Source organism: Vipera ursinii (assembly GCF_947247035.1).
Source record: "Vipera ursinii genome assembly, chromosome: 2".
Taxonomy (NCBI): domain Eukaryota; kingdom Metazoa; phylum Chordata; class Lepidosauria; order Squamata; family Viperidae; genus Vipera; species Vipera ursinii.
Genome location: NC_139513.1, coordinates 83,889,014 through 83,916,067, shown reverse-complemented (window position 1 = coordinate 83,916,067; position 27,054 = coordinate 83,889,014). Strand labels below are relative to the sequence as shown.

Genomic DNA, 27,054 nt, shown 5'->3' with positions numbered 1-27,054 from the left:
CTTTTTCAAAACCATCTAATCTATATAAACCGAATAAATAAATAAATAAATAAACAAACAAACAAACAAATAAATAAATAAATAAATAATCTGGCTCCCATTACTACAACCGTTGGCAAGTGAATTACACGCCTCCTGCTTGCTAGACTAGGCAGCGTTTCCCAACCTTAGGAACTTGAAGATGCGTGGACTTCAACTCCCAGAATTCCCCAGCCAGCATAGCTGGCTGGGGAATTCTGGGAGTTGAAGTCCACGCATCTTCAAGTTCCTAAAGGTTGGGAAAAGCTGGACTAGAGTAAGTAAATATTATTGCCCCTGCGTCTATAGGCCAGAGTTTCCAAGTCTACTCAATACAGCCCTGAGATATCCTGATTGACAGTCTCTCCAACCATTCGGGCCCCACACCTGCACTACTGAGCCCCGCGGAGCTCTCTCCCGCCACGGGCAAACGCCTCGACTCGGCCCCGCTCCTCTCCGGCGGCGCTGCGGACGCGACTTCTTCCCCGGGTTCCCTCTAGAGAAGGGCCAGCCCGCCCCGTCTCCGCCCGCGTCCCTCTGGCTCGGCGCAGCCATAGCCCCCCCCCCCCCCCCGCCGAGCCCGCCGAGCCTGCCTCGCGCCGGCCGTCCAATCGCGGCGAGGAGTGGGCGGCCGAGCCGAGCGATGGGGGCCGGGCCTAGGCGCTCCCCGTGCAAGTCCTCGCCTCTGCCGCCATGATGCTTGTTTGCTTTCAATGAGTGTGAGAAGGAGGCGGAGGAGGAAAAGGAGGAGGAGGCGGCGAAGGAGGCGGGGGGAGCCAGTTCTCCTGTCCGGCCCGCGGCAGGAAACAAAGAGCCAGGCCGGCAGCTCAGAGACGGGGATGCTGCAGTTACAGGTACGGGGGAGGGGGAGGGGGGAGGGAGGCGAGGGAGGGGGAGGCGCCGGCGAGGCTATTCCGCTCCCTCCCTCCGTCCCCCCTCCCGGAGGATCGATCGGGCGCGCGGGGGGGGGGGTGCGCTGGCCTGGGGACAGACGGGAGGGGGCGGAGGTGGGCAACCGAGCAGGAGGGAAACGGTCAAGGGCTCCAACTGAGTTAATGACTGCCGAAGTGAGTCTGCTGGGAGGCAGAAAGATCTGCTGCGGGGGGGTGGTGGTGGGGCGGTGGGAGGGGAAGGGAGAGCGGCGCCGATATCCCAGAGCTGGGGAAGGAGCGAGGAAACCGACCGTGGGACGGGCGATGTCGGGGGTGGGGAACGATGGGTGCTGTTGGGAGGTCAGGGCAGCAGACGGTGAGCGGCCGCTGGTCCGAGGAGGGGTGTGTGTGTATTCGTGGGGCCCGGGAGAGCCAGCGTAATAGTAAGTGCGGGGGGGGGGGAAGAAGAGGAAGCGAGAATTACTACTCCGGAGAGTAAGAGAGGGGTTGTTCTCCGGGGAGGGAGGGAGGGAGAGGGGATGGGAATGGAGCGAACGCGGGATCCCCCCCCCCCCCAGCCAGCCAGCCGGGAGAGGGTGAGGGGCATTAACTGGGCGGAGCGGTTGGTGAGGAATTCTGAAGAAGATGGAGGGGGGGGGGCGGCTTCGGCCGTGGGGTGGGGGGCTTCCAGCACTCCCGGAAGGAAACGGGCTTGGTGAGCATTCGCTGGAAAGGGATCGATCTATCGCCGTCGGGGGAGGGTTGTGTACGAGGTCTCTAAATCAGGGGTCTTCAAACTTGGCCCTTTTATGACTTGTGGACTTCAACTCCCAGAATTCCTCAGCCAGCTTTGCTGGCTGAGGAATTCTGGGAGTTGAAGTCCACAAGTCATAAAAGGGCCAAGTTTGAAGACCCCTGCTCTAAATCTTTACGGGGGTGTGTGTATGTGTTTACGTGCGTGAGTGTGAGTGTGTGTGTGTGAGAGAGAGAGCGATGTGGTGGTGATGGCGATATGGGAGCTTTGGAGCTGACAGAATGGATCCAGAAAGCAGGGCTTTTTTTTTTTTAGGGGAGGCGAGGAGCCGTCTAAGGGGGTGGCCAGGAACTGTCCCGAGTCCCTAAGAAGAAAAAAGTTTGATTCTGCGAAAGAGGCTGGGTCTTTTACACTAAAAGGGGCGGGTGAGCCTTCCTGGAAGCTATGGGAAGGTTCTGGAGGAAGTGACGTGCTCAGTCCTTGTTGACAAGAGCTGGGGTGGTTGGGGCGGAGGGGGAGGGGGGAAATAGAAGCTTTTCCCTTGACGTTGTCTTAGGTTTAGGAAGCTCCTTAGTAACTTGGTCTGCCAAAAAGAGGGACGCTCGTTCCAATATCCTTTTAGTATCCGTTTATACTAAAAAAAAGAAGGAAATAATGATACGAGATGAAACTGGTTTAACAAAACGGAAGGCTGGAACTCTTTGGGGCTATTTAGGAATAAGTAAAGGAAAAGAGGGATTCCACCACTAAAACAGTGTCTCTTTTCTCTGCCATCTCAAAAAAAAACAAATATTACGACTTTAATGAAATATATAGACAAATAAGCCTGATTGCTAGGAACAGGATCCCTAGTTTATGATAAATTGAAGCTTGCTTGCACTATGTGTTGCTGAAAGGCCTAGCTCAAGGGTAGGCAACCTCGGCTCTTTTATGACTCGTGGACTTCAACTCCCAGAATTCCTGAGCCAGCTTGGCTGGCTCAGGAATTCTGGGAGTTGAAGTCCACGAGTCATAAAAGAGCCGAGGTTGCCTACCACTGGCCTAGCTGATAATACGGATGTGACAAAAGACTGAAATAGAAAGGAAAGAGCATTAGCTGAAATGATTGGCAGCTATGCTAGCCAATGTAGTAAAACAAGGGCAGGAGTTGAGTTTATGTGTAGAAAGACAGCTGGCCTACTGAGACAGCAAACCCCACATATAGGGGTAAACTGAAGAATTGAAATGCAAATGATCGAGGCTAGGGTATAAAATAAGTCTGTTCTTTGAATAGAGAAGGTTGTTTAGTAAAAGCTAGTATGTTGCTGAGAAACCTGAACTTTCTTATGGTTGGGAATAAAAGAAAAGCCTACTTGGGCAACAAAAATAGTAAATTGCACTTTTGGAAGCCATGTTTTATGTGATATTTCCATATGCAGTGTTATTTTCATATTGCCCATTTTGAATATGTAAGAATTTAATCTGTAAATGTTTGCTAATAAACTTTTGTGATAACTTATGAATAAGTTACCTGTTGTCTGTTGCAACAGTCTAATTATTAATCTTATCTGGTGTGTGGCAAGAGAGTTGATAACATTTTCCAAAATATTGGAAATGTTAATATCTGGATCATTTCAGGATTTTTCAATATTATCTTAATAAACTAGGTAATGATTCTTTGTGTTCATGTGAATGTGTTAAATTCCAATGAAGATGTGAACTGTGTTCTAAATAGTTATATATTTTGGCAGCATTTGATACATTTCAAAATTATGTGATCAGGTTGATAACTAACTTAAAACTCAAGAGGATTAATCTTTTGTAGGAAAGGTTTGCATTGGTGATTGTATTGTATTTTGCATTTGTTTTTATGCTAGAGCAAATGTCATAATTGGGGATTTATCAACATTTTCACTAGGGTAATTTTACAGAATTACCCATTTGCCTTGTGTTCTCCCTATTGATTTGAATGGACTCTGGAGTGTGCTGCTAGAAATAAAGCTCCTCTTGAGATTTATTCATATTATTCTTGAAATCATCTACATGCAGGTTAAAGCTTTATTTCTTTTTCATCTAAATCTTGGATCAGTTCATTTTTATAAAGGTGACTGATATGTATCATGTTCTTGAACTTTTGAACACTCATGATAAGTTCAGCTGTTAAATGTATGAATCATTGAGAAAGGACATATTAAAATAAATACAAAAATAACCTTTTTTAAGTATTTATGCCTTCATTTTGTCTATTTTGATTCCTTGAGATTATAGTTTACATAATGATAAACTTTTGCAGTTCTTATTGTAAAAGAAAAACTAAACTCAGTGACACTATTGTATGATAATTTTCTGTGGTGGAAAAGTTAGTTAAGTCGGCAATACAGAATGTTCCTAAAAGAAATGAATTTGTCTATATTAAATTTTGTTCATTGAATGTGAAATAGATATGGTTTAAATGCCATAGCCATATGTTGAGATTCAGTTTCTGAATGCAGGATTTGGAGGATCATATTCCAATTACTATGTGGCCAATGCAAGTTGTGTGATTTTGTACATTTTAATTTTTGTTTTGTAGATGCTGCACTGACAGGGTGTACATTTGTTCATGAAATCCATAAGCGTATGTGCAAAAGATTATTTTAGCTGATATGAGTATGGGGCATGCATGATGTTATGAACTGCAGTTGTAACAGTTGAACTAAATGGCAGAACAGTAGGATGATTTTCAATTTTATAAAGTTACTGGCCTTCAAACTATAACTCCTTATTTTGTTTTGGTAATGATAGATATATGGAACGTTTGGTCTGTTCTTTGTCAACATTTATGAATAAAAATTAGTCTAGTGAAACATCCCATCGCATAGGAAGGAACAGTATGTGGCGATTTACACTTGTACCTGGAAGAGGCTTTCACTAGTGGTGATGAGTTGAAGTGATCACACTTCTTTTGCAGGTCTTTTTCTTGCTATTTGCAGTATATTTACAGAAAAAACCATTTTTTCTCATGAATAAAAACCAGACCTCCTTCCTTTGGTCTGGCTTCCATTGTGAACCTTTTTGTTCTTTCCTTAACCAATGATTTTAAGTATTATCTTACTCAGGCATCATAAATTACAAAGCAAGATGGAAGGAAGAGTGCAGCTTCCCTTTCTCACAAACTGCTACATCTTTGTACAGTATTGAATTTTTTAAAGAAGTTTGTTCATGCAAGACCAGCAGTTACTATATTTATATGTGCCCCCAAAATTCACTATCTGTGTGTTTAATATAGCAATACCTCATGCTGGTAGCAGAGGAAAGGCATAATCCTGTGTAAGCTTTGCTACCAACTCCATGGGTCTTACTTAGACAAATAAATACATTAGACTTTTACATCATCTATGCCCAAAATGGAAACATAGCAGATTGGTAAATAGGGATGGATGAAATGCTTCATAGTATTGCCTGAACTCTTCTATTTTCTGTGATGAATGAGATTTTGGTCTTACCTCATTTAAACAGAAACACAATGAACTGTCGGGCAAAGCATTCCAGCCCTCTTTTAGTAATCTCGCTCAACTAGATGAAACATTTATTGCAGCCAGGAGAGTGAGTCATATGTTGCATTTAATCTATAGTTTACACATTTATAGTGATGTGATTCACATATAACGCAAATCTAACAGCCACACAATTTCTTGGTGCAATAAGTTACATTAGCTTATATTGTCAGAGCATTCTGCTTAAAATACTCCAGACAATCTGGTTACAGAATAACAGAATTAACAGAGTTGGAAGGGACCTTGGAGGTCTTCTAGTCTAGGGGTCCCCAACCCCCAGTCTGTGGACCGGTACCAGGCCACGGCATGCCAGCAATCAGTCCGCACAAACAAGCAAAGCCCCATCTGCAGGATGCAGGCAGCACACAAAACCACACCCCCTCCAGTCCGCAGAAGAACCTTCTCTCCACTTAACCGGTCCCTGATGCCCTAAAGGTTAGGGACTTCTGTTCTAGTCCAACCCCCTGCTCAGGCAGGAAACCTATACCATTTCAGACAAATGGTTGTCCAATCTCTTCTTAAAAACTTCCGGTGTTGGAGCATTCACAAGTTGTTCCACTGATTAATTGTTCTAACAGGAAATTTTTCCTTAGTTCTAGATTGCTTCTCTCCTCGATTAGTTTCCATCCATTGCTTCTTGTCTTGCCTTGAGATGCTTTGGAGGATAGCTTGACTCCCTCTTTTATGTGGCCACCCCTGAGATATTGGAACATTGCTTATCATGTAACGCTAGGATTCTAAGTCAGTTTTTCCTCATACACTTGCATTTGGATACACGATAAGAAATTAGTCATTTGAATCCCTATTTTTTCAGTTTTATTTCTCCATATAAACCAATATAGCAAAGTTTATGTAAAGCTTAGGGAATCGCTTATGCTAATACTGAATAGAAAACAGCTTGCATTTTTATTTAAATGCCTTGCAGAATCTGCACTAATGTAAAACCACAAATAAGTAAAACATTTTTCCTTGGCAAAATGAATCATGGTCTGATATAATTAAACATTTAACAAACAAGGTTTTTCCTGCTGTCACTGAAAGTAAAACTAATGGACAGTGTAGAACTCTGTTTTAATATTGTAATCCCTGGTAGTCTACAGACATAATAGATTACAGGAATTGCATCTTTTTATGCAATATAAAGTCTTTTCTACAATGTAGGGGTCAGTTGTTAAAATTGTTGCATGGCACCTAGGTTACTGAACCCCAGAACTCTAATACAGTAGCTGTTGTGTTTTGCTGTATTTACATAAATTGCAAAAAAAATGTGTAGCACTGGTATTTGCTGCAGGAGAAGTCAAATTAATTGAGAAGTCACTAACTCATCCTTGCTTCTCTATATTGTCTATTGACATCAGTAATAAATTGTATGATTAGGATATTTTATAATGTGTGTGTAACAAGGTTTCAGAATCACAGGTATAATAAATCACATTCGTTAATACAGAATTTGAATGGGGGAAATATTCTCTTCTTTAAGAGAGAAATTGCATGGTACAATATGAAGTTTCTTAATTACTCTGAAAAAAAATCAGTTGTTACATGGGTCTTAAACCAAATGCTAATTTCATTTACCCAGTTTTGTTTTTGTAATAGGTGCACAAACACAAATGCCCATGTGGACAATCTCTTGTCCAGCATCCGCTTACCTACCAATACTATTTGTCTCTCTTAATTGCTTGAAGCACAGTCTACTTATAACATAATTAGGTCTGGAAAGAAGCTTAACTAGGGCTGTATTTTGCTAGAAAACTACATTCACTTATGTTGTGCACTGATTATAGCTTTCTTGTTTATTAACACAACATCTGTTTACTCAAGTATCAGTTCCTCATTTTCTATCATTTGTTTCTACTACTTATGATTGGAAATGATTGTATGCTTGAATATGTATGGTATGCTCTTTTCTTCTAAGATTTAGGGGCTTCAGTATAATAGGTTCTCCTTCTTTTTGAACTAATCTTTTCAGTGTTACATGATCTCTACCATGGAGCCATTTTTATGTAGGTTCATTGAAGCTAGTGAAAGCCAGCTTGACTTGTGGAATGTCATGTCTTCTTAACACATGACTGATCTATTTCTGTTAACTGGTTTTCATTATGTCCAAAATTTCTATTTACACTTTTCTGTTTTAGTTTTCTTTTCCATTTCAGCTAATTATTGGAAATATAATGTCAAAGATTCCACATAAACCACAATAGTAAAAAAAATCTTCAGTGTTTTACCATCTTAAACTACAATAGGCTAGGCCTCATAGACCTAAGTCATATTACTATGTACCATTGTATCGAAAGGTATTGTTATCTTTAACCAAATTCAGGATTTCTGTATTTTTTTAAAAAAAAATACTGTTTATTTTTGTAGTTTATCCAAGAACGCTTGCATTTTGGTGAAGTTTTCTTCTTAAAGACCAAGATTTATTTAATAATTTATTTCAGTTGATGATCAATCCAAATTTTAAAAAGTGGGAGAGAGAGAGTGCAATAAAACCAAGTGTACAAATATGTTATGAGTAAACAAGTGATACAACAGTGCATATTATTAAACTAAAATTCTTGAATGAAAATTAGATCTCATAAGGGATTCAACTTATAAAATAATTTAACCAAAGGCATAAATCATCCTATTAATTTTTTAAAAAAAATATAAATCACAGCATCTACGAGAATTATAAGATACAAATATAAAAATAATTACTAACATAAGTTGGTGACCAGTTGTTTATGCACATGCACGGCTCTAATACAAAACTTAGTTACAAGTCCGTTTGGTTGGAATTTTCTATATAACAGAAGAAAACTGCCTTAAAATTCCTCAGGCCAACCTGGAACATAGGATGACAGAGGAAAGATTAGACTTCTTTGAATATCATAGTGTAACAGTACATGCAAGATGGGTTCAGTTGAACCCTCTTCACAAGAGTTGATTGAGCTAGGCATATAATTTTATTAAATTTCCCACATAGAGCTGTTGAATTTGGCTCTTAAAAAGAACTTTAATTATGATGGGAGATTAATGAATTTATATAATTGGCTGATTACCCTCTGAAATAATTAAACTGAACTTATATAGATTTAGGAATAAGATCTTTCTTATTCTGATAATGTCCAGGAGCCATTCTCTAATTACTTTCTTAGTCTGAATAAATGTAAAAAGATGTGAGAATTCATAAGAAAAGCCACAGGGAAGACGGATTTTTTGATCATGTAGTTTAAAGATAGGATGGATGGAATCAATGGAAGCCACTGGAACATAGTGACACTTGACCCAGTAATTAATAATTAATAACCAAGCTCTTAACCTACTTTTAGATATGTATTTTGAGACATGGAACAGAATTCTGATAAACTTAGTTTGCACCATTTCCATTTAGCTATAATTTGGGGTAAGGACTTAGCTGGTAACTATAAAGCAGCTGAGCCAGAGATTTAGCTGTTAATAGTTTTATAGCCACAGGGATACATTCTTCATCTTTAGTTTAAAAGAACTATAGAATGGCTAAATATTCACTCCATGATCCTATGTCTTGAAGATCATACCTAAGTATTCAAAAACATTCTCCTGCTCAGTCTCTTGGCCTTCTGGTATCCAGTGGAGATTCCAAAATGTTTTAGCAAAGACTGTTATTTTGGTCTTCTAGCAGTTAATCACAAATTGATATTCCCTGTAGTAGCACACTAAGGTGTTAAGAGTGTGTTTAAGGCCAGCTGCAATGGGGAAATAATGACTGCATCATCTGCATTAAATAATAAAGAACATTCACATGTGCAGTTCTGGAGGGATGAAAATCTGGGTCTTAGAGTTCCTTAGCAATGGGTTCATGCATATATTAAATAGGGTAGGCACAATGATACATCAATGCCCAACATTTCTGTGTGCTGAAATTGGCTTAGATGTTATAGTCTAATCCCAGAGTCATTATATAATCTCTCTGAGAAACAGTAATCTCAAGACAATACCAAAACATTTGAGTTTGGCCCATAGGAGAGGCCTTGAAATCAAATAAAATGCCAATTAAAAATCAGCAAATGTCAGGTGTGAACAACCAGATCCACACATGAAGAGTTTAATAAGTAAAGAGTTCAATAAACAGTACTTTATTGCTCATGCCTATTTAACAGAAATCTTCACAGACTGATGATTTGCATCTGGGCCAGACTAGATAAAGTTCAATGGCATTCAAGGGGCTGTGGTATCAGACCTTGCCCTCTTGTCCTTTGTAAAAATTCCAGACTAATTTCCAGCTTGACTCCTAACTTGATGAAAGATATTTGTACATTGTATTGTTGAAACAATTTACAAACACTGACTAGAGCACTTTTAGACATCACATACTCATGGTCAAACCATCTTCTAGTTCTATAGTTTATAATTGTTTTAGATTGTTTGGCAACCTGTTTTTGCAGGTCTAATTAAAGAAAACTAGTTTTCAAGGAGATGTGGTCCCATAGAATTTATCTAAGTTCCATGCAACTTTTTCATCTCTGGAAAACTGTATTCAAAAGTTCTGTCTATAGAAATAAAGGCACAAGCTTTTTATGTCTAATGGAATAGAAAAGTGTTTTTCTTTTTAGAAATCTCCTATATTGACATACTCCCTGTGCTTTTTTAGAAAATCTATTTGTTTTTGTAGACCCAGTTCCTCCTAATATTCTGATTGGAAACATGAGACCTAGCATGGCATAATGGTTAATGTGCTTGATATAATATAAAGACACAGGTTCTAGTCCTCCCTTAGGCATGGAAGCCAGCTGGATGATCTTGGCATAGTCACTCCCTCTCATCCCAGTTGGTGTCAGGCACTGCATTAAGCTGGCTGAATCAAAATTCCTCATTGCACCATGCATAGATAAGCTTCACTGAAAATGGGCACGATGCAAGTCAAGTCACCTGTGTAACCAAGCAAGAAACACACTAAGAAAAAACAACAACCCTGTTTTGATTAAAAGAATTTCTTCTTATATATTAACACTTTTAAAGACTGAGAATGCAGTCAGTGTATGTAGAATAATATGCTAATTTTCCTCGTAGCATTATATTTTTTGTGATATGTAAAATGATAAGAAACTTAAAATAGTTTTCAGCGAAAATGCATTTGAGAATGTGAACAATTGCCAGATGAGTACTATATTATGCAACTGGGGAAGGTAGAGACAGAGAAAGAAAAGCTATTTTAGCAGATATCAGATGCTAATCTAAGGATAGGATAGTATGGGGTGTAGTGAATAGCAGTGATGAAACTATTCTTTGAGATAGTGTTCAGTTTCCCTCCCCCCATTTTTAAGAAGCACATTTCAAAGAATGTTGGTATAGGAGAGCTGTTAGGATGAACTGTCTATATTGTTATCTGAAATACTTGCATTCTACACATGTTGTTTGCATACTAGAAATTACATATGCCATATAATGACTGACCCAAGAAGCTAATTCTTGTTTCACCCTGTGTTCTTTGTATTGTTGCCATATATGAATTCTTGGTTTCAGCTCTCAACCTCTTACTAGGCTACTGTATGATCTGATTGATGTGCCAAAGTTGGATTGGTTTACCTATTGATCTAATGTGTAATAGATCAATTCAACTTATCACTTGTTTGGTATTTCAACCTTTCTTGTTAACTGTTTTCCTAAGTGACCTGGTGAGATTTAAAGTTAAAAATGACAGAAGGAACTTTATGGTTCCTAGAGAAATCATTGTTTTTTACCTCATCTAGACAGGCTGCCTAATGCATCACGCTGAGTTCATGCATCATGCTAATTTATAAGGTGGTTTGCTAGTTTTTGGCTTCTGTTATTGTGTGAAGGTTTTGACTAGATTTACATATGCAAAGCATGGTTTGCCTAACCCATGATTTAATGTATAAGCCACAGTTTGGGAAGGTTATTGTTAAGCCATAAATTACATTTTACCAACAGTGAGGTTCACATACCATACCATGCTAAACCAAGATAACTTATGGCCTAATATGTTGTGCAAATCGGATTGCTATTTCAGGCATTCTGTATCACCTCCATTTCCTTTTCTTGTTTGCCTTGGATCCAGCTCATGGTCCTATTCTTCCACATCTTAAGTGATCCAATTCATTTTTCTTTATTCATTGTTAACATCAATATCCATATTGTGTTAAGTATTTTATCTGGAATAATGCAATCTCCTCACAAATGAGATCATTAAGTGATTGAATTATAAGGCTCATAACAACAGGATTTTAACTCTGATTTAAGAACTAAAAAGAAAATGAAGCATTACATAATTTTAATTCAACAGGCTTTATTGTAAAAATAGTGCATCCTAGTGGGTTCCACTTCTTGAAAATGTTAGAGATGGTGATCTTGACTTTAAAATAACTGAGTATATATAGTTTATTTTCTAAGAAGGCTTAAATTACTTCACCAATAATTATGAATTACGGTATTTGAAAACGTTTGGTATTTAGCAGTAAAAATGATAGGAATTCAAATATTCTGCCTTAAGTTAAGACAGTATAAGCTCTTAAGGTGTCCACTTTTTAGCATATTTGCTCAAATTCCTTTTATTCCAAATAAGAACATTACTCTAACTGGGTTTTCTCTCCTTAATATGTTTTGAAATTCTAGTGATCAGACCTATGCAGTTTCCAGTGTGGATTAGACTGCAAATCTAACATCAGGGGATGTAAACTCCAGAGAAGTGTGAAATTTCCTTAATATTCTAGCACACTTTTACTGGTAAATATTCTGTAAAATTGGAAGCTTTACATCATTTGGGTGATAGGACATCAGTGAGAAAAATCTTTGTTTGAAAAATCATAGGATACTGTAAATATACCTAAGATACCAAGCAGCTAAGCCTGCACGTTTAGAGACTTGATGCTTGACATCTCATTCTTTATATTCAAAGCAAATAATTATTTTCAAAAATATATCTTTTAAAACATTCATTCCAGGCTATTATATGGTATAACATTCCCAGTGTCTGTATTATATTTAAAAAAGAGTTTCTTTTCAGGAAGCTAGTGCTCTAATAGGATTCTGTTTGGACTTACTGAAGTGAACAAATAAGAGCTTTATGATAGCACATAAGAATCACTTTCATAAAAAGTTAATGGGTGCTAAACATCTAATGTCTCTCAATCATTGCATCTATTTTTAAAATTGAAGATAGCTAGGAATTTGCTGAGCTGTTTGAATGAGCTCTTTGTTTCTCTTTGCAAGCATATGTCTATATTGTACTTGCTTTGGAATTTAGTATTTACATCTGAAATTTGCTGACATAGAGCTAATTTATTTAAAATATAGTGGTTGCATATTTGGGAGATATTTCCAAATACAACTTTCACCAAACTGGAATTGTCATACTCTTGGGACTGCAATGACCAGAATTAAGAGTATATTTAATCAATCATGATTTATTATAACCTAAAATAGGGTTACCACGATGTAAAAAAAAGATGTTGAGACTCTAGAAATTGTACAGAGAAGAGCAACAAAGATGAATTAGGGGACTGGAGGCTAAAAAAATATAAGGAAGGGTTGCTGGAACTGGGTATGTCTAGTTTAATGAAGAGAAGGACTAGGGGGTGACATGATAGCAGTCTTCCAATATCTCAGGAGTTGCCACAAAGAAGAGGGAGTCAGGTTGTTCTCCGGAGCACCTGAGGGCAGGATGAGAGGAAACAGATGGAAACTAACCAAAGAGAGAAGCAACCTACAACTAAGGAGAAATTTCCTGACAGTTAGAACAATTAACCAGTGGAACAGCCTGCCTCCAGAAGCTGTGAATGTTCCAACCCTGGAAGTTTTTAAGAAGAGACTGGCCAGCCATTTGTCTGAAATGGTATAGTGTTTCCTGCCTGAGCAGGGGGTTGGACTAGAAGACCTTCAAGGTCCCTTCAAACTACTTCTTCTTCTTCTTCTTCTTCTTCTTCTTCTTCTTCTTCTTCTTCTTCTTCTTCTTCTTCTTCTTATTGTTATTGTTATTATTATTATTATTATTATTATTATTATTATTATTATTATTATTATTATTATTAAAATGATTCTTGGTGCATTGAATTACATATATCCTGGTATCTATTAATCTTCCTTATGCTTCTGATACTGTACATTGCAATTTAACTATGATTTGTTTTTAGGGCAATCCTGGCTAGTGAACTTCCAAAAACTAATAAGTTTCCCCCCCCCCTGTTATTTTTCAATTTCCTCACCCATTTTAGTTTGTGTATACAGAATAAGATAAAATAAGAGTTAAACTCACCTCATTGCTTACTGAATATCTGATGTGGGTGAGGCCTTATTAAATTGACTGATTTTATGAAACAGGGTCATTAATAATACTTCTTTTAACTTTATAGTGAAAATTTTTAGTATTCCATCTAATTTAGATCTACAAATTGGTGATTGTTTAGAATATACAAACAACTGAATAAATAGTACTGTAATGTGTAAATATGTAAATCTAAAATACAATTGAAGATTTAAATACTTGAGTTTTCAGGTAGCTCAATACTTGAAGGGATTTAACCACATTATGTGAACTTTCCTGTATATTTTGTAGATCAGAAATGTGGAATTGTGTTAAAAAAACTTCACCTGAGTGTATGGATGAATCTTGCTAGTAGAAGATATCTAGAAATTGTGATGATGTGGAATCATTTAGTAAGTTACAAAATTGAGTAAAGGAGGAAAAAATTATATTAAAATTAGGCAGAAAATGAAAAATACAAAAAACTTATTTGGCTACATTAATATGGCTGTTTAATCATGTTTACGGATACATGATTTGTAAAGTGAAATGAAATGAAAAAGGGAATTTGTTTATGTCGTGAAACAGATAATCCACAAATGTCTATCGGTCTTTAATAACCTGAAGATTTTAAAAGCCAGATTTAATGTCTGAAGTGCATAGCTTCATGATTTTTTTCCTAGATGATATAGTTAAAGAAATACATAAATATATAGATAGCTAATGTTGTTCAGTTCAAAGTCAGATCTGCAACAGAAACTACAAAGTACAGGAAGTCCTACAAGTGAACTAATCAGTCTGTTTTGCTTCCTGTTAGGATGGAAAGTAAGAGAGTTGTGAAGAAATTACATAGAGAGACATGTAGTCTTGGATTTAATCAAAGTTGCTTTTTGTTTTTTGAAACAACAAATCACATTGCCTAACAAGTCAATGTTAGTGAAATATTACAGCAGTAAACATGCAAATTGATAAAATCTGAATCCCAGTTATGTCACATGATTTCACTACGTATCAAATTATATAGTGGGCTATTCAAACATAGACAATTAAAGAAATATCTGCTACTCTGACTACATTTTAGGTAATGAAATGTAAATGGTCTCTGTTTTGATTTCTTGCCTTAAAAATTAAAATCTTGTAAAAAAGGATTTTGTTGCAGCTATTTTTACTGCTTCTGTATTATGTGGTATTTTGCACCCAATTTAGAAAAACCTGTCTTCATATTCATTAAATTTAAAACAGAATCCAGTAATTGCATTAATGCTAGGTACTTAAGAGACAACTTTTCAGTCTAGCCCTGTGTGTTTTTATTTTTTGGGGCACGGACAACCTTTTGTTGTTGAGCCTCAGACCACTCAAATTAAGCCTCATTTGTTAACCCTAATCCAGTGAATCATAAGCATAGGAGAATGGCCTGTAATTTTTGCTGTGAAGCCTCCCAGGGCAGGTTATACACTCTATCCTCTGTGCTCATTCTAGTGGTTTCTTGAGGTTGATAGCATTGATCATATATTGGGGTGGGTACAAGGTGCTAGAAATACAATACATTTGCTTTTCTGAGCTTAAAATAGATATAGCTATATTTTTATAGTTTTCCCACCGTTTTACATGTATTTTATCAACTGCAGGTAGTCCTCGACTTACAACAGTTCATTTATTTATTTATTTATTTATTTATTTATTTATTTATTTATTTATTTATTTATTTAATTTATATACCGCCCTTCTCTCAAGAGACTCAGGGCGGTTAACAGGGCAATACGTAAAAGACAAATAAAAAAGTTAAAATTATTAAAACATGATTAAACAATGCCCATAGTACAAATAGTACAAATTTAAAATTAAAGTCATAATAACAAACCCACCCCATCCCATCAGGCCAGGCCCGCTTCCTTAAAGAGATGGGTTTTAAGGTCGCGCCGGAAGGAGCGGAGGTCGGGTGCCATCCGGAGCTCTACCGGAAGATGGTTCCATAAGTCCGGTGCACCCACAGAGAACGCTCTCCCCCTGGGGGCCACCAGTGACAGTTCAAAGTTACAACATCACTGAAAAAAGTGACATATGACCATTTTTCACACTTACGACCTTTGTAGCATCCCCATGATCATGTAATCAAAGTTCAGATGCTTGGCAACTGGTTCATACTTAGGACCCTTGCTTGTATCCCAAGTTCATGTGATCACCTTTTGTGACCTTTTGACAAGCAAAATCAATGGGGAAGCCAGATTTTCTTCACAACCGTTTTACTAACTTAACAACTACAGTTAGTCTCTTAACAACTGGCAAGAGAAGTCTTTTTTTTTTATTAAAGAGTTTTACAAAAACAAAATTTTACAATATATCCCCAAATCCCTCCCACAGCAAACCCACCCACTTCCCCCCCCCACTTCCCAGAGCTAAATACAGGATTATAGTTACAATAATCATATTCTAAATAAAAATTATGCATAATATACAATTAACCAAATTCATAATGTGCTTTAACTCCCCTTTAACATAACTACAAACAAAGTACCAATAACAATATCCCACTAAAATCTACTCATAAGCTAAATGGAACTTTTTAGTCCCATATTTGTTCTGAATATAATTTATCCATCTCCTCCAAACTGAAATATATCTTTCCTGTGAATGATCTTTCAAATAAGCAGAAATCTTAGACATTTCTGCAAGATTCGAAACTTTAAACACCCATTCTTCTATAGTGGGCAAACTATCCTTCTTCCAATATTGTCCCACCAGTAACCGTGCTGCTGTTATCATGTTCAACATCAAGTTAGTTTCTTTAACATCACAATCTACCACAATACCCAATAAAAACAATTGCGGAGAAAACTTTATCTTTCTCTTAAAAATCTTTTGAATGTTCCACCAAATTTTGATCCAAAAAGCTTTTATATTTCTACAAGTCCACCACACGTGAAAATAGGTAGCTTCTAAACTACCACATCTCCAACATTTAGACTGTAAATTAGGATACATGTTAGACAACTTCTTGGGATCCAGATGCCATCTATAAAACATTTTATAAAAATTTTCTCTTAAATTTTGAGCCTGAGTAAATTTAACATTTCTAACCCAAATTATCTCCCAAGTGTCCAACGAAATTGGTTCCTGAATATTTTGTGACCACTTTATCATACAGTCTTTAACCAGTTCCGTTTCCGAATCCAATTCAATTAAAGCATTATATATCCTCTTTATATGTGCACAATTTAAATCTCTAATTTGTTTTACTAAATTTTGATCTGTAATTGTGATGCCAACCTTTTGATCTGACTTCCACCTAACTTTCAATTGGGTATATTGAAACCAAGAGTAACTTATGTTTTCTTGTCTCAACTCCTCTAATGATTTAAGTTGCCAATCTGTCCCTTGCAATCTAAGTAGTTCCTTATAAGAAACCATATCCATACTCACTCCCATACGCCCTCTATCGCGTGTCCAGGAATTCCCCAAATCGGTATTTTATAATTTAACTTATAATAATACTTTTTCCAGACACGCAATAAAGCACTTCTAAGAAGAGAAGTCTTAAAACGGGGCAAAATTCACTTAACAAATGTCTCACTTAACAGCAGAAATTTTGGGTCCAATTATGGCCGTAAGTCGACTACCTATAATTCATTTACAGAAAGCTTTTGATTTTGTGGAGGCTTCCATGAGTTCACATTTGCAATTTCTCCTTTTTGTTTATGACCCTTTCCTCTATCTGAATTTTTTTTCCAAAGGGTGTTGAAATGCTCTGGAGCAAATTCATAGATACACAGGGGCTACAGAAAAAGAGATCGGGGTGGGGGGAGAGAATTCTTTCCTCTTTCATTTAGGGATATTTGAACTGATTCATAGAGATTTTTAATCTGTTCACACACACACACACACACACACACACACACACTTCAGGATTTGTTTTATTACAATCTTGTTGATTTATCTATTACTTTATATGCCTGAAAAAATGGAATATGAAACAGAGTTATAAAAGTAAAAAAGTACAAGGAGAGCATACAAAACTTCTATCAGTGTCTGAGATTTTCCCCATTTCAGTAGTTTTCAGGATCCATGTGAATTGAGTTGTCATTCAGTGTGGTGTGGATGGTAGGGAATGATTATGAGAGTTATTAACACTTGCTTCTTCCTTCCCTTCCTTCTTTTTTAAAGAAGGTTAACTGGAAAAGGCAAGCAACTAATCTATACCTTTACCTGTCTACAGAAAATTAAATTTAACACCAGAATAATTGCTATTATTTTTAATCTAATTAAAAGTACAGAGCTTTAACTTCATTTGCACAGGCATTTTTTTTTTAAAAAGAAATATTGTATTGGACGTGTCAGAATATATATCAGGTTTAGCCAGTTAGCTGAAAAATGGGGTTGGGGGGTCATAAATTGATGAATGCAAGAATTTAATTTTTATTCTGTCACTTGTTTTACTGATGGATATAAGTTACACCCACCAGAACAAAAGCCTTTTCCTTTTTTACCCATCTGTGCTGAGTTTTATATTTGTTCCACAATTTAGATTTGACACAGATTAGATCAATTTGCATCTGAGAATGTAGGCATCTAAAATGTAAGGATAACTGCATTCATCGTGGACTTGATATCTGAAAAAGAAGTTGAGAATACCCTAGAGAATAAATTCTGATTTTATGCAGCAACATTTTATATAACTGCTGTAAATAAGGTCATTGAATATATTAGGATGGATTTTTTTTTTGACTTGACTAATTTTTTAAAATTATCTGAGCCTTTTAGAAGGAAGCCCTTATCTAAAATCACTATAGGAATGCAAACTGCTATTGTTATTAAATAATATATACTATATTAATACTATATATATATATATATATAGATAGATAGATAGATAGATAGATAGATGATTGATATATATATATATATATATATATATATATATATATATATATATATATATATATATATATATATATATATATATATATAAATATAAACTATTTTTCACATGTAAAATTCTGTTGAATTACTAAATTAACATATATAATGACAATAAATATATAGCTTAGGAAAGAAATTGTAAAGCATATAACAGACATCCCATGGTAAGAGAGTAGAAAAATATTCTCTGCCAGTTGGTAAAGGGAATGTCATATTGTCAATAAAATTTCATACTGACATTTTCAATCATCCCTTTGCTTATTACTTCCTGGCTCTACTGTGATATTGGATGATGATGTTTTACGTTCCCAACCTCATAGGTTCCAACATATAAAGTATTAAATATTATATGTTTATTTATTCATTAATGTTAACGGTTAGTGGTATAGAATTGTTTAAAATAAATGGCTTGCAAATGGCAATTTATGTTATAAATTTTGGCTGTGGAGTAAATTGCTTAATATGCTGTCGCATTTGGCACTTTCATTGAAAGCACAGTTTGGTAATTTAAATCCATGTCACATGGATTTAAATTTTCCTGATCATAGACTGAAAAGTAAACCACATATTTATCAATCATATGCGGATAATATCAGTTATGATTCATAGCTTTTTCTTATCTATACTCCATTTAATTTAATAATAATAATTTGATTTCTATACCGCCCTTCTCCCGAAGGACTCAGGGCGGTGAACAGGGCGATACACAATAAAAATATTATACAAAAATTAAAAAGCCATTAAACATTATGCCCTTAAAATTAATACATATTACAATTAAAACTATTTATAAAACCCAACCCCATCCCATCAGACCAGGCCAGCTTGTTCGAAAAAGAAAGTTTTGAGATCGCGCCGGAAGGAGTGAAGGTCGGGGGCGATCCGGAGCTCAACCGGTAAGCTGTTCCAAAGGTCTGGCGCGCCCACAGAGAACGCTCTCCCCCTGGGGGTCACCAATCGGCATTCTTTGATCGGTGGCACCCTGAGGAGGCCCTCTCTGTGGGAGCGCACTGGACGGAGGGAAGTTGACGCCGGCCGCAGGTGTTGCCGTAGGTAATCCGGACCCATGCCATGAAGGGCTTTGTAAGTCGTCACTAACACCTTGAACCTCACCCGGAGAGCAACCGGTAGCCAATGCAGCTCGCGGAGCAAAGGTGTAACATGGAAGTATCGGGAAACTCCCAAGACAACTCGCGCGGCTGCATTCTGCACCAGCTGGAGTCTCCGGGTGGACCTCAAGGGCAGCCCCATGTAGAGAGCATTACAGTAGTCTAGACGAGAGGTCACGAGCGCATGAGTGACTGTGCGCAAGGCATCCCGGTCTAGATAGGGCCGCAACTGGCGCACCAGGCGAACCTGGGCAAAGGCCCCCCTAGTCACAGCTCCAATATGCTCTTCCAAAGAGAGCTGTGAATCTAGAAGGACCCCCAAGTTGCGGGCCCTATCTACGGGGGGTAATAGCTCACCCCCCATGGCCAATGATGGGATAATCGGAATTTCCCGGGATGCCGGCACGAACAGCCACTCAGTCTTGTCAGGGTTGAGTCGAAGCCTGTTCCTCCCCATCCAGACCCGGACCGCCTCCAGGCAGCGGGACATCACGTCGAGGGCATCGCTGGGGTGGTTTGGGGTAGAAATAAAAAGTTGGGTATCATCAGCATATTGGTGATACCCAACTCCAAAACCACGAATGATCTCACCCAGCGGCTTCATATAGATGTTGAACAGGAGAGGCGTTAGTTAGAGCAGCAGTCAGAGAAGCAAGTGTGCAGATCTGTAAGATCTTAGAATTAAAATTTAATATCTACAAAGCACTCTTAGGTAATACATTTAACTAGCAGCAGGGTTGGTCTTCATTTTTAAGCTCTCATATCACACCCTAGCATTCTTGGAGAGTTTTTTTATGCTGCTTCAGAAAAAATAAGCCAGCAAGGTGTACCTGAAAAGCTCATTCATTCATTCTCTCCCTCCTTCCTTCCCTCTCCCCCTCTCCTCCTTTTTATCACCTATGTAACTAAATTTATAAATTTATATTTATGGATTTATCTTCAACCGCTAAGATGCAAAGGCTACAGGTAGATTGTTTCGAACAACAGAACGTAGTACTGCAAAATTTAAACTGAAGAAAACTTTCTGTTTGCTATTTATATATTGCAGTAATAATATGAGCATGTCAAGAGGTTTTTTTTTCCTAATTTACATAATGCAGGAGACTTTTAACAAAGGAGACCTTCAGCCATTCTGCTGCAACCCTTCAGCTTCATTTGTTGAGGCAGTTGTAAAATAGAAATAAAAGAGGACAAACTGCTTTATTCTGCAAGCAGTGAAAGGAAATTCCCATTTTCAGAAGTATATTTTCACAGTTTGAGCTGTAGAACATTCAGAACTAGTGTTAAGGGTTGACAGCACAGTTGGAAGAAAGGGGGAAAAAGATGAAAAATACAAATACAGAAAGTATAGAATCACAAAAAAATTTCTTCCTAGTTTTTCCCCACAAATACAGAGACCACTTTTTTCAGATCAACTAACTGTTGATTCATTGGTTGCAACTGGAATTGACCAATCAGCTTGTTGCCTGAGTCTGATGTCATGGGCGGGGCGATAATGACTGGTCCAAAGTCACCCGGGCAGCTTTCTTGCCTAGAACTCAACAGTCTCTTGGTTTTTAGCCCATTGCCTTAACCAGGAGACCAAATCAACTCTCAGAATCACAAAATATAAGTAGTATTGCAAATTACAAAAATGAATCAATACATATTATCTTGAGGGTTTTGATAACCTTCAATATGCATTTGAATTTTGGAACAATTTCTTTCTTACCAAAATGAAGGAACAAACTCATTAATTCCCTATAGGACAGAAATTCTTCATAATATGTAATTCATCAAACCCAGTCCCAATCACCAGTCAAATATTAAGGCCTGGTAGTGTCAGCAATCCCAGGCAGCCAAAGGTAATAGGTTTAGCAACCCCCTGATGAGGCACAGGATATGCCTGGGAGTCTGTTCTGTTTGATGGGTCACAGCAGGGCTATGTTAAGAATGACATTAAAACTAGCAGGATTAAGGAGATGAAATGGAGCAATTTAATATTAGTATTAACTCTGAAGCAGAATGCATTAATTAACAAAAGAAAGAGCTGCATGGACAATACTAGAATTAACTGATATCATTTATTTTACCAATAATTTTGATTACTCTAGATTAGATCTTTTGTCTTTCATTCTGAGCTTTCTGAAATCTTTCCTTGCTGTGCTTTCATAGTGCTAAAGAATTGTAAGAGCAGAGCAGGCTGTTAGCCCCTACCTTGAATTCTTTTAGCACTTATATAATATACGAGAGTGTTTCATTTTCCCTCTAAACTGAATGCTTTCAGCCATGTAGCCTTGTTAAAAAGACTTATTGCGACTGATTTATAAAGGTATGTTTAGAAACCTTTTTAGTTACATAGACGGTGTTCTTTCATAGAAACAGATTCTTCTATTAGAATTCATGAGATCAGCTTCAAAGTGGCCTCTAAATCTAGTAGGTACTTGGAAATACAGAAATGTTTGTGTGTGACTTGAAACACATAATATAGCATATATTTTCTTCCTGTGTAGACTTGGAAAGAACAACCTGAATCTGTTTTTCTTAGAAGTTGTCAAAGACATCTAAGAAAAATACCTTATTTTTCTTCCATTGAAGAAGAACATATAATAGTGATTTGGAAATTATAAACCTTAGCATTTTGTTTTTAGTTTGGTTTATAAAATGCAAAGCTCAGAACTCTTCATCCACTTGACTCTCTATGGCTAGTTTTACTGTTGGAAATTTAATCTATGAAAGTTTCTTACAAACAATTTACTGAAATATTCTGTTCGTTACCACGTATTTAGATTGTTAATAGGAATATATTTATGAAACTAAATAAGATTGTTTGCTGTTGTTAAAGTTCTAATTCATCCCAAACCCACATTTTGACAAATTAAAAAAATAAGACAAAGCAAAATGAAAACATTTGAAATGTGAAATAATGAAAACAATAGCATTAAATAGCACAAACCAATGTAAAATATTGTATACACACAGATATCTACTGGGTTCTTGCATGGGTCTTACATGATTTTTAACTTATTCTTATTGAGCTGATCTTCATTGCTTTACTTCTTAGGTCTTTTAAAGCCTAAAATTTTAAAACACCTGTGTACAATTTGTCATCATACACTAGAAATTGTTACGTTATGGATTTGATATGTGATGACTCCCTTTTTTTTTTAGCTTTCGGAAACTGTCGGTCAAAGGGCTGGGGAAATTTGGAATTTATTGTACAGGGAAATATATGCCAAATTATTAAATTAGTAGATCTGATGTTGAATGTAACTTTTGTAACTGATTTTTATGGAACATTAGCTGTTATCTGTACATTGTCATGACTGATGCCACTTTTCCTGACTGAAAATAATAGTGATCATTGCCTTAATAAAAACATGGAATGACCCTGACATAGGCCACATGCTTTTGAAATACTTCTCACAAAGTTTGTGTTTGTATAAACAGTTTGGATTCAGCACTATGCATTTTTTTTTCAGGAATGCCCAAAGAAAAGTACGATCCACCTGATCCACGGAGGATGTACACAATTATGTCCTCAGAAGAAGCAGCCAATGGGAAAAAATCACACTGGGCAGAGTTGGAAATAAGTGGTAAGAGAAAAAAAATTGTGGGTCCATGGCAAAAAATTGATTTTGGATTAGTTATTGACAAGTCTGACCTCTTCATGATAACTTCAGTTATAGTAAACGTTGTATTAAAATTTAATGTAGTTTGAAATGAATGTAATATGCTCATATTAATTTCAAACTTGGAATTAAATTCTTCACCTGGATTAAACAGGCTACTGTACTTTATTAAAGAATATAGGTAATCCTCAACTTATGACCCTTAGTTATGGTGGCACTGAACGTAAGGACTTACAATTGGTCCCCAAAGTTATGGCCATTGCAGTGTCCTCAAGGTCAAGTGATCAGAATTCAGGCACTTCACAGAATTCAGCCTTCCCTCACTTAAGACCACCAGTTTGCTTCAGCTTCCCCAACTGCCTCTTTCCCCCCTTATCTAGGCCCTTTTGACACCCTGCACTCTATGGTTCCTGTTGTCCTTAGCTGACCTTTTTCTTTTCTATTCCCCCCCCATGCTTACTAAGCTTGTCTGACCAGTTCCTTTGCAAAGCAGCTGCTGGCTACATAAGACTTTCTTCCCTAGATTACAAATGGTGGTTTCCTTACAAGACCTGGAGAACATGGCCGCCTGTGTCCAGCAGCTGCCTTGCAAAGGACCAGCCTAGGCACATCTTAACAGCAGTGGGAACAAGAGGTCCATAGGTCAGGTGGCATGATGGAGCACAGGGTGGCAGGAACCTCAGAGTGCAGAGGCAAGGGCATCTGGGAATGGGCTGGGACAGCTACAGCTTCGTGCTGTGTTACAGCTCAGAGGCTTCTTCTAACCCCAGGGCCATGGAATGCTAAGAAGCCCCTTGGACTACACTGATGGACTTGGCTTTGCACTGGGCTGCTGCTTCTTGAGCCCGAGATCTGTGGTGGGTCAAAAAGTCCTGTGAGCAGCCTGTTGCACTAAGCTTTCAACCACTGGGGTTTCCCAGAGTGTTGTGGGTATGTGCTGGGCTGGATTGGAACAGCCTAAGCTTCCAGAAGTGGCTGCATCTTCACACCGCCCTGTGGTTCTCCAGCATGACGAGTGGTGAATCCACAGATGGGTTGATCTTGCCTTTCTGCCCTAGAGACTAAGTCGTGACCCCATCTGTGGATTCTCCATCGTCATGCTGAGAAAAGGCATTCAGGTAAGACGACCCCCCTTCTAAGAAAAGCCACACAGTATTCTTTCCCCAGCCTCTCTCTCACTTGCATAAATGCACTTACTCCGCATGCTTTTTTGCTGGTCTCCTGAGTTCACACTGCATTGCCTCTCCCACCCCCACCCAAAACTCATGCATGGCCTGCACACTCCTTCCCTCCTTACCTGGTAGTCCCTTTGCTTTCTGCTTAATGACCCACGTGTCCAGAGCTGCAGTGGTGACTGGGAATTCTGGGATTGCCACATAAGTGATGTAGTCACATGATGTCACACTTTATGACCTCATCACTTAATGGAAATGTTGGTCCCAATTTTTGTAAGTCGAAGACTATCTTTATAATTCCAAACATTATGTATAAATCTTATTGGAGCTTGCATATGGTATAACTATAAAAAAAACTCTGGGTCTGATCCAGTCCTGCTTTGTTCCCTCCCTCCACCTACTTCACAGGAGAAACAAAATAGATATTAGTGAATGCCCCCATTGTCATCTTCTTGTATTTATATGTTAAAGCAAGAATAAAAATAACTTGTATTGAATGAAAGTGGAAAATTGGAGGACGATAAAGAGAGAAATGTGTGCTGTGGAAATGGTTTCTTACTGACAGTCTTTGACATTGCTTCTAGAAAATTCTGAATCATAAGTGCTTTTGTTCAGTATCTTAGCTAGAGAACAAAGAGAGCAGAAAAAGGCATCCCATCTTTTGATATTTTATGTTGACCTTCCCTAATATACTTTAGTGAAAGCCCTGTTCAGTCAGATAAACAGGTTATCTAGCAATGACCCATCTGTCTCTCTACAGGATATTAAGCCCTACAGTACTCCAAGGCTTACATTTCTGCTTGTAGATTTTCCATTTTCTTTATACATTTATCATCCGAGAATTTAATTCCTTTAAAAAAGCAACCAAGTTAGTGAAGAATGCTTTTTTTTTGCAGAGAGGGTGAGTCTCTTCTGATCTTACTGAAAGTCTCTAGATCCTAATTTTTTTATACCTTTGCACAAATGCCATCTGTATACTGTGTTTTCCTACAAAGCTTGTACCAGATATTGCTTAAACACAGCTCCTAGCATCTGTCATTCCCTAGCCTTCATAGGGATCATGGAGGTTACTAATGAGTAACTTCTAGAATGCCACAAGTTATTTCCTATGCCACTATTTTCTTTCAGCTTATTCTAAAAATATGAATAAGTTACCTATCTTTTTGTTTAATACTTCTGAAATGAATTGTAGTGTTTCTGTTTGTTTATTTCTTTGGATTCTTTGTTTTCATGTAATCTCTGGATTTGGCTCCTAATATTTGCTGGATTCCTTTTATCCACAGGGTTGTTAGTGATAAAATTTTTTTAGAAAAGTGTGTTGAGGAAACTTCCCTTTGCAGAAATCATGCTGAATGTTCTTGAGCTACTGAATGTTCTTGAGCTATTTCTACTTAATATAAAAATCTTTCCCACTAGTTACCTGGATTAAATATTAAGGAATCTGTGCTTCTTCCATTCACAGTACTTCCATCTTCTAGGAAGAAGAGTAGTTTTAGTTACTATGTTTTTAGTATCACAGTAATTTTGCATTTAAATTCTTTGATATTCAAGCTTTTCCTCTCTAAAGATTTAACATTTAATATTTCATTATTTGTTTTCTATTTATTCTTCTTTATTCATACTTTCATAGTTTTCTAATAAACTGCCTGCCTGCCTTTCCAGGGAGATTGGCATTACATTCAGTAATTTTATTTGAAGACCCTTTCCAAATACAAGTGGCTCTCGACATATGACCACAACAATTGAGAGCAAAATTTCCATTGCTAAGTAAGATGGTTGTTAAGTGAGTTTTGCCCCATCGTATGATCTTACTTGCCACTGCAGTTGTTAAGTTAGTTCCACGGTTGTTAAGTGAATCTGGCTTCCCCATTGACTTTCACATGACCCTGAGACACTCTAACCGTCACAAATACATACCAGTTGCCCAGCACCTGAATTTTGATTGCGTGACCATGGGGATGCCGCAACGGTCATAAGGGTGAAAAATGGTCATTTTTTCAGTGCTATTGTAATTTCAAATAGTCACTAAATGAATTGTATATCGAGGGCTCATTTTGTCAGGGGAAAATAGCATTCAGTAGAACTCTCTGATTGAGGAAGGCAGAGTGATGATTTTTTTGGTAATTATCTGTTTTTGCTGATTACCACTCCAGTTAGCGCTGACCCTTTTCTCAGCCAGCAACAGGAGAGATTGTGATGGTATTGCACACCCTATTTCTCCTTAGAGCAGCCACCTCTAGTCCAACGTCTCCAGCTGGCAGTTGTGCTACTGCCACTTTCCATCCATGGAGAATTGGGTTTAATATGCCCTTTTTGTACCATTTCTTTGTGACTCGTTAGTTTTTCCAAGTGATTGTAAATAATAATAATAATAATAATAATAATAATAATAATAATAATAATAATAATAATAATAATAATAATAATAATAATAATGTAATTTGTATACCGCCCTTCTCCCGAAGGACTCAGGGCGGTGAACAGGGCAATACATAATAAAAACAGGATACAAAAATTAAAAAGTAATTAAACAGCAATGCCCGTAAATAAATTAATACACATTAAAAGTTAAGACCAATTTATAAAACCCTACCCCATCCCATCAGGCCAGGCCGGATTGTTCAAAAAGGAAGGTTTTGAGATCGCGCCGGAAGGAGCGAAGGTCGGGGGCCGTCCGGAGCTCAACCGGCAAGCGGTTCCATAGGTCTGGCGCGCCCACAGAGAACGCTCTCCCCCTGGGGGCCACCAATCGAATTGAACTCTCTACAGTCGTTTCTAATGTTTTCCTTACCTCTAGGGTGACGAATCAGGAAAGTACTGTTATGCCATTGTCTCTGACTACTGTGCCATCTTAAGCCAAGT

General features: G+C 37.6%; 1 protein-coding gene across 2 annotated transcripts in view; it reads left to right on the top strand.

Annotated features, from left to right (window-relative positions):
* Positions 1–678: 678 nt before the first annotated feature.
* CNOT6 (CCR4-NOT transcription complex subunit 6) overlaps positions 679–27,054 on the top strand; it is a 59,678-nt gene continuing 33,302 nt past the window's right edge. For both annotated transcript variants that reach the window (XM_083352963.1, XM_083352962.1), the window contains exons 1-2: positions 679–872; positions 22,868–22,981. In XM_083352963.1, coding sequence (XP_083209089.1) covers positions 22,870–22,981 — 112 coding nt within the window. In that variant the 5' untranslated portion in view covers positions 679–872; positions 22,868–22,869. The remainder of the gene's footprint in view (positions 873–22,867; positions 22,982–27,054) is intronic.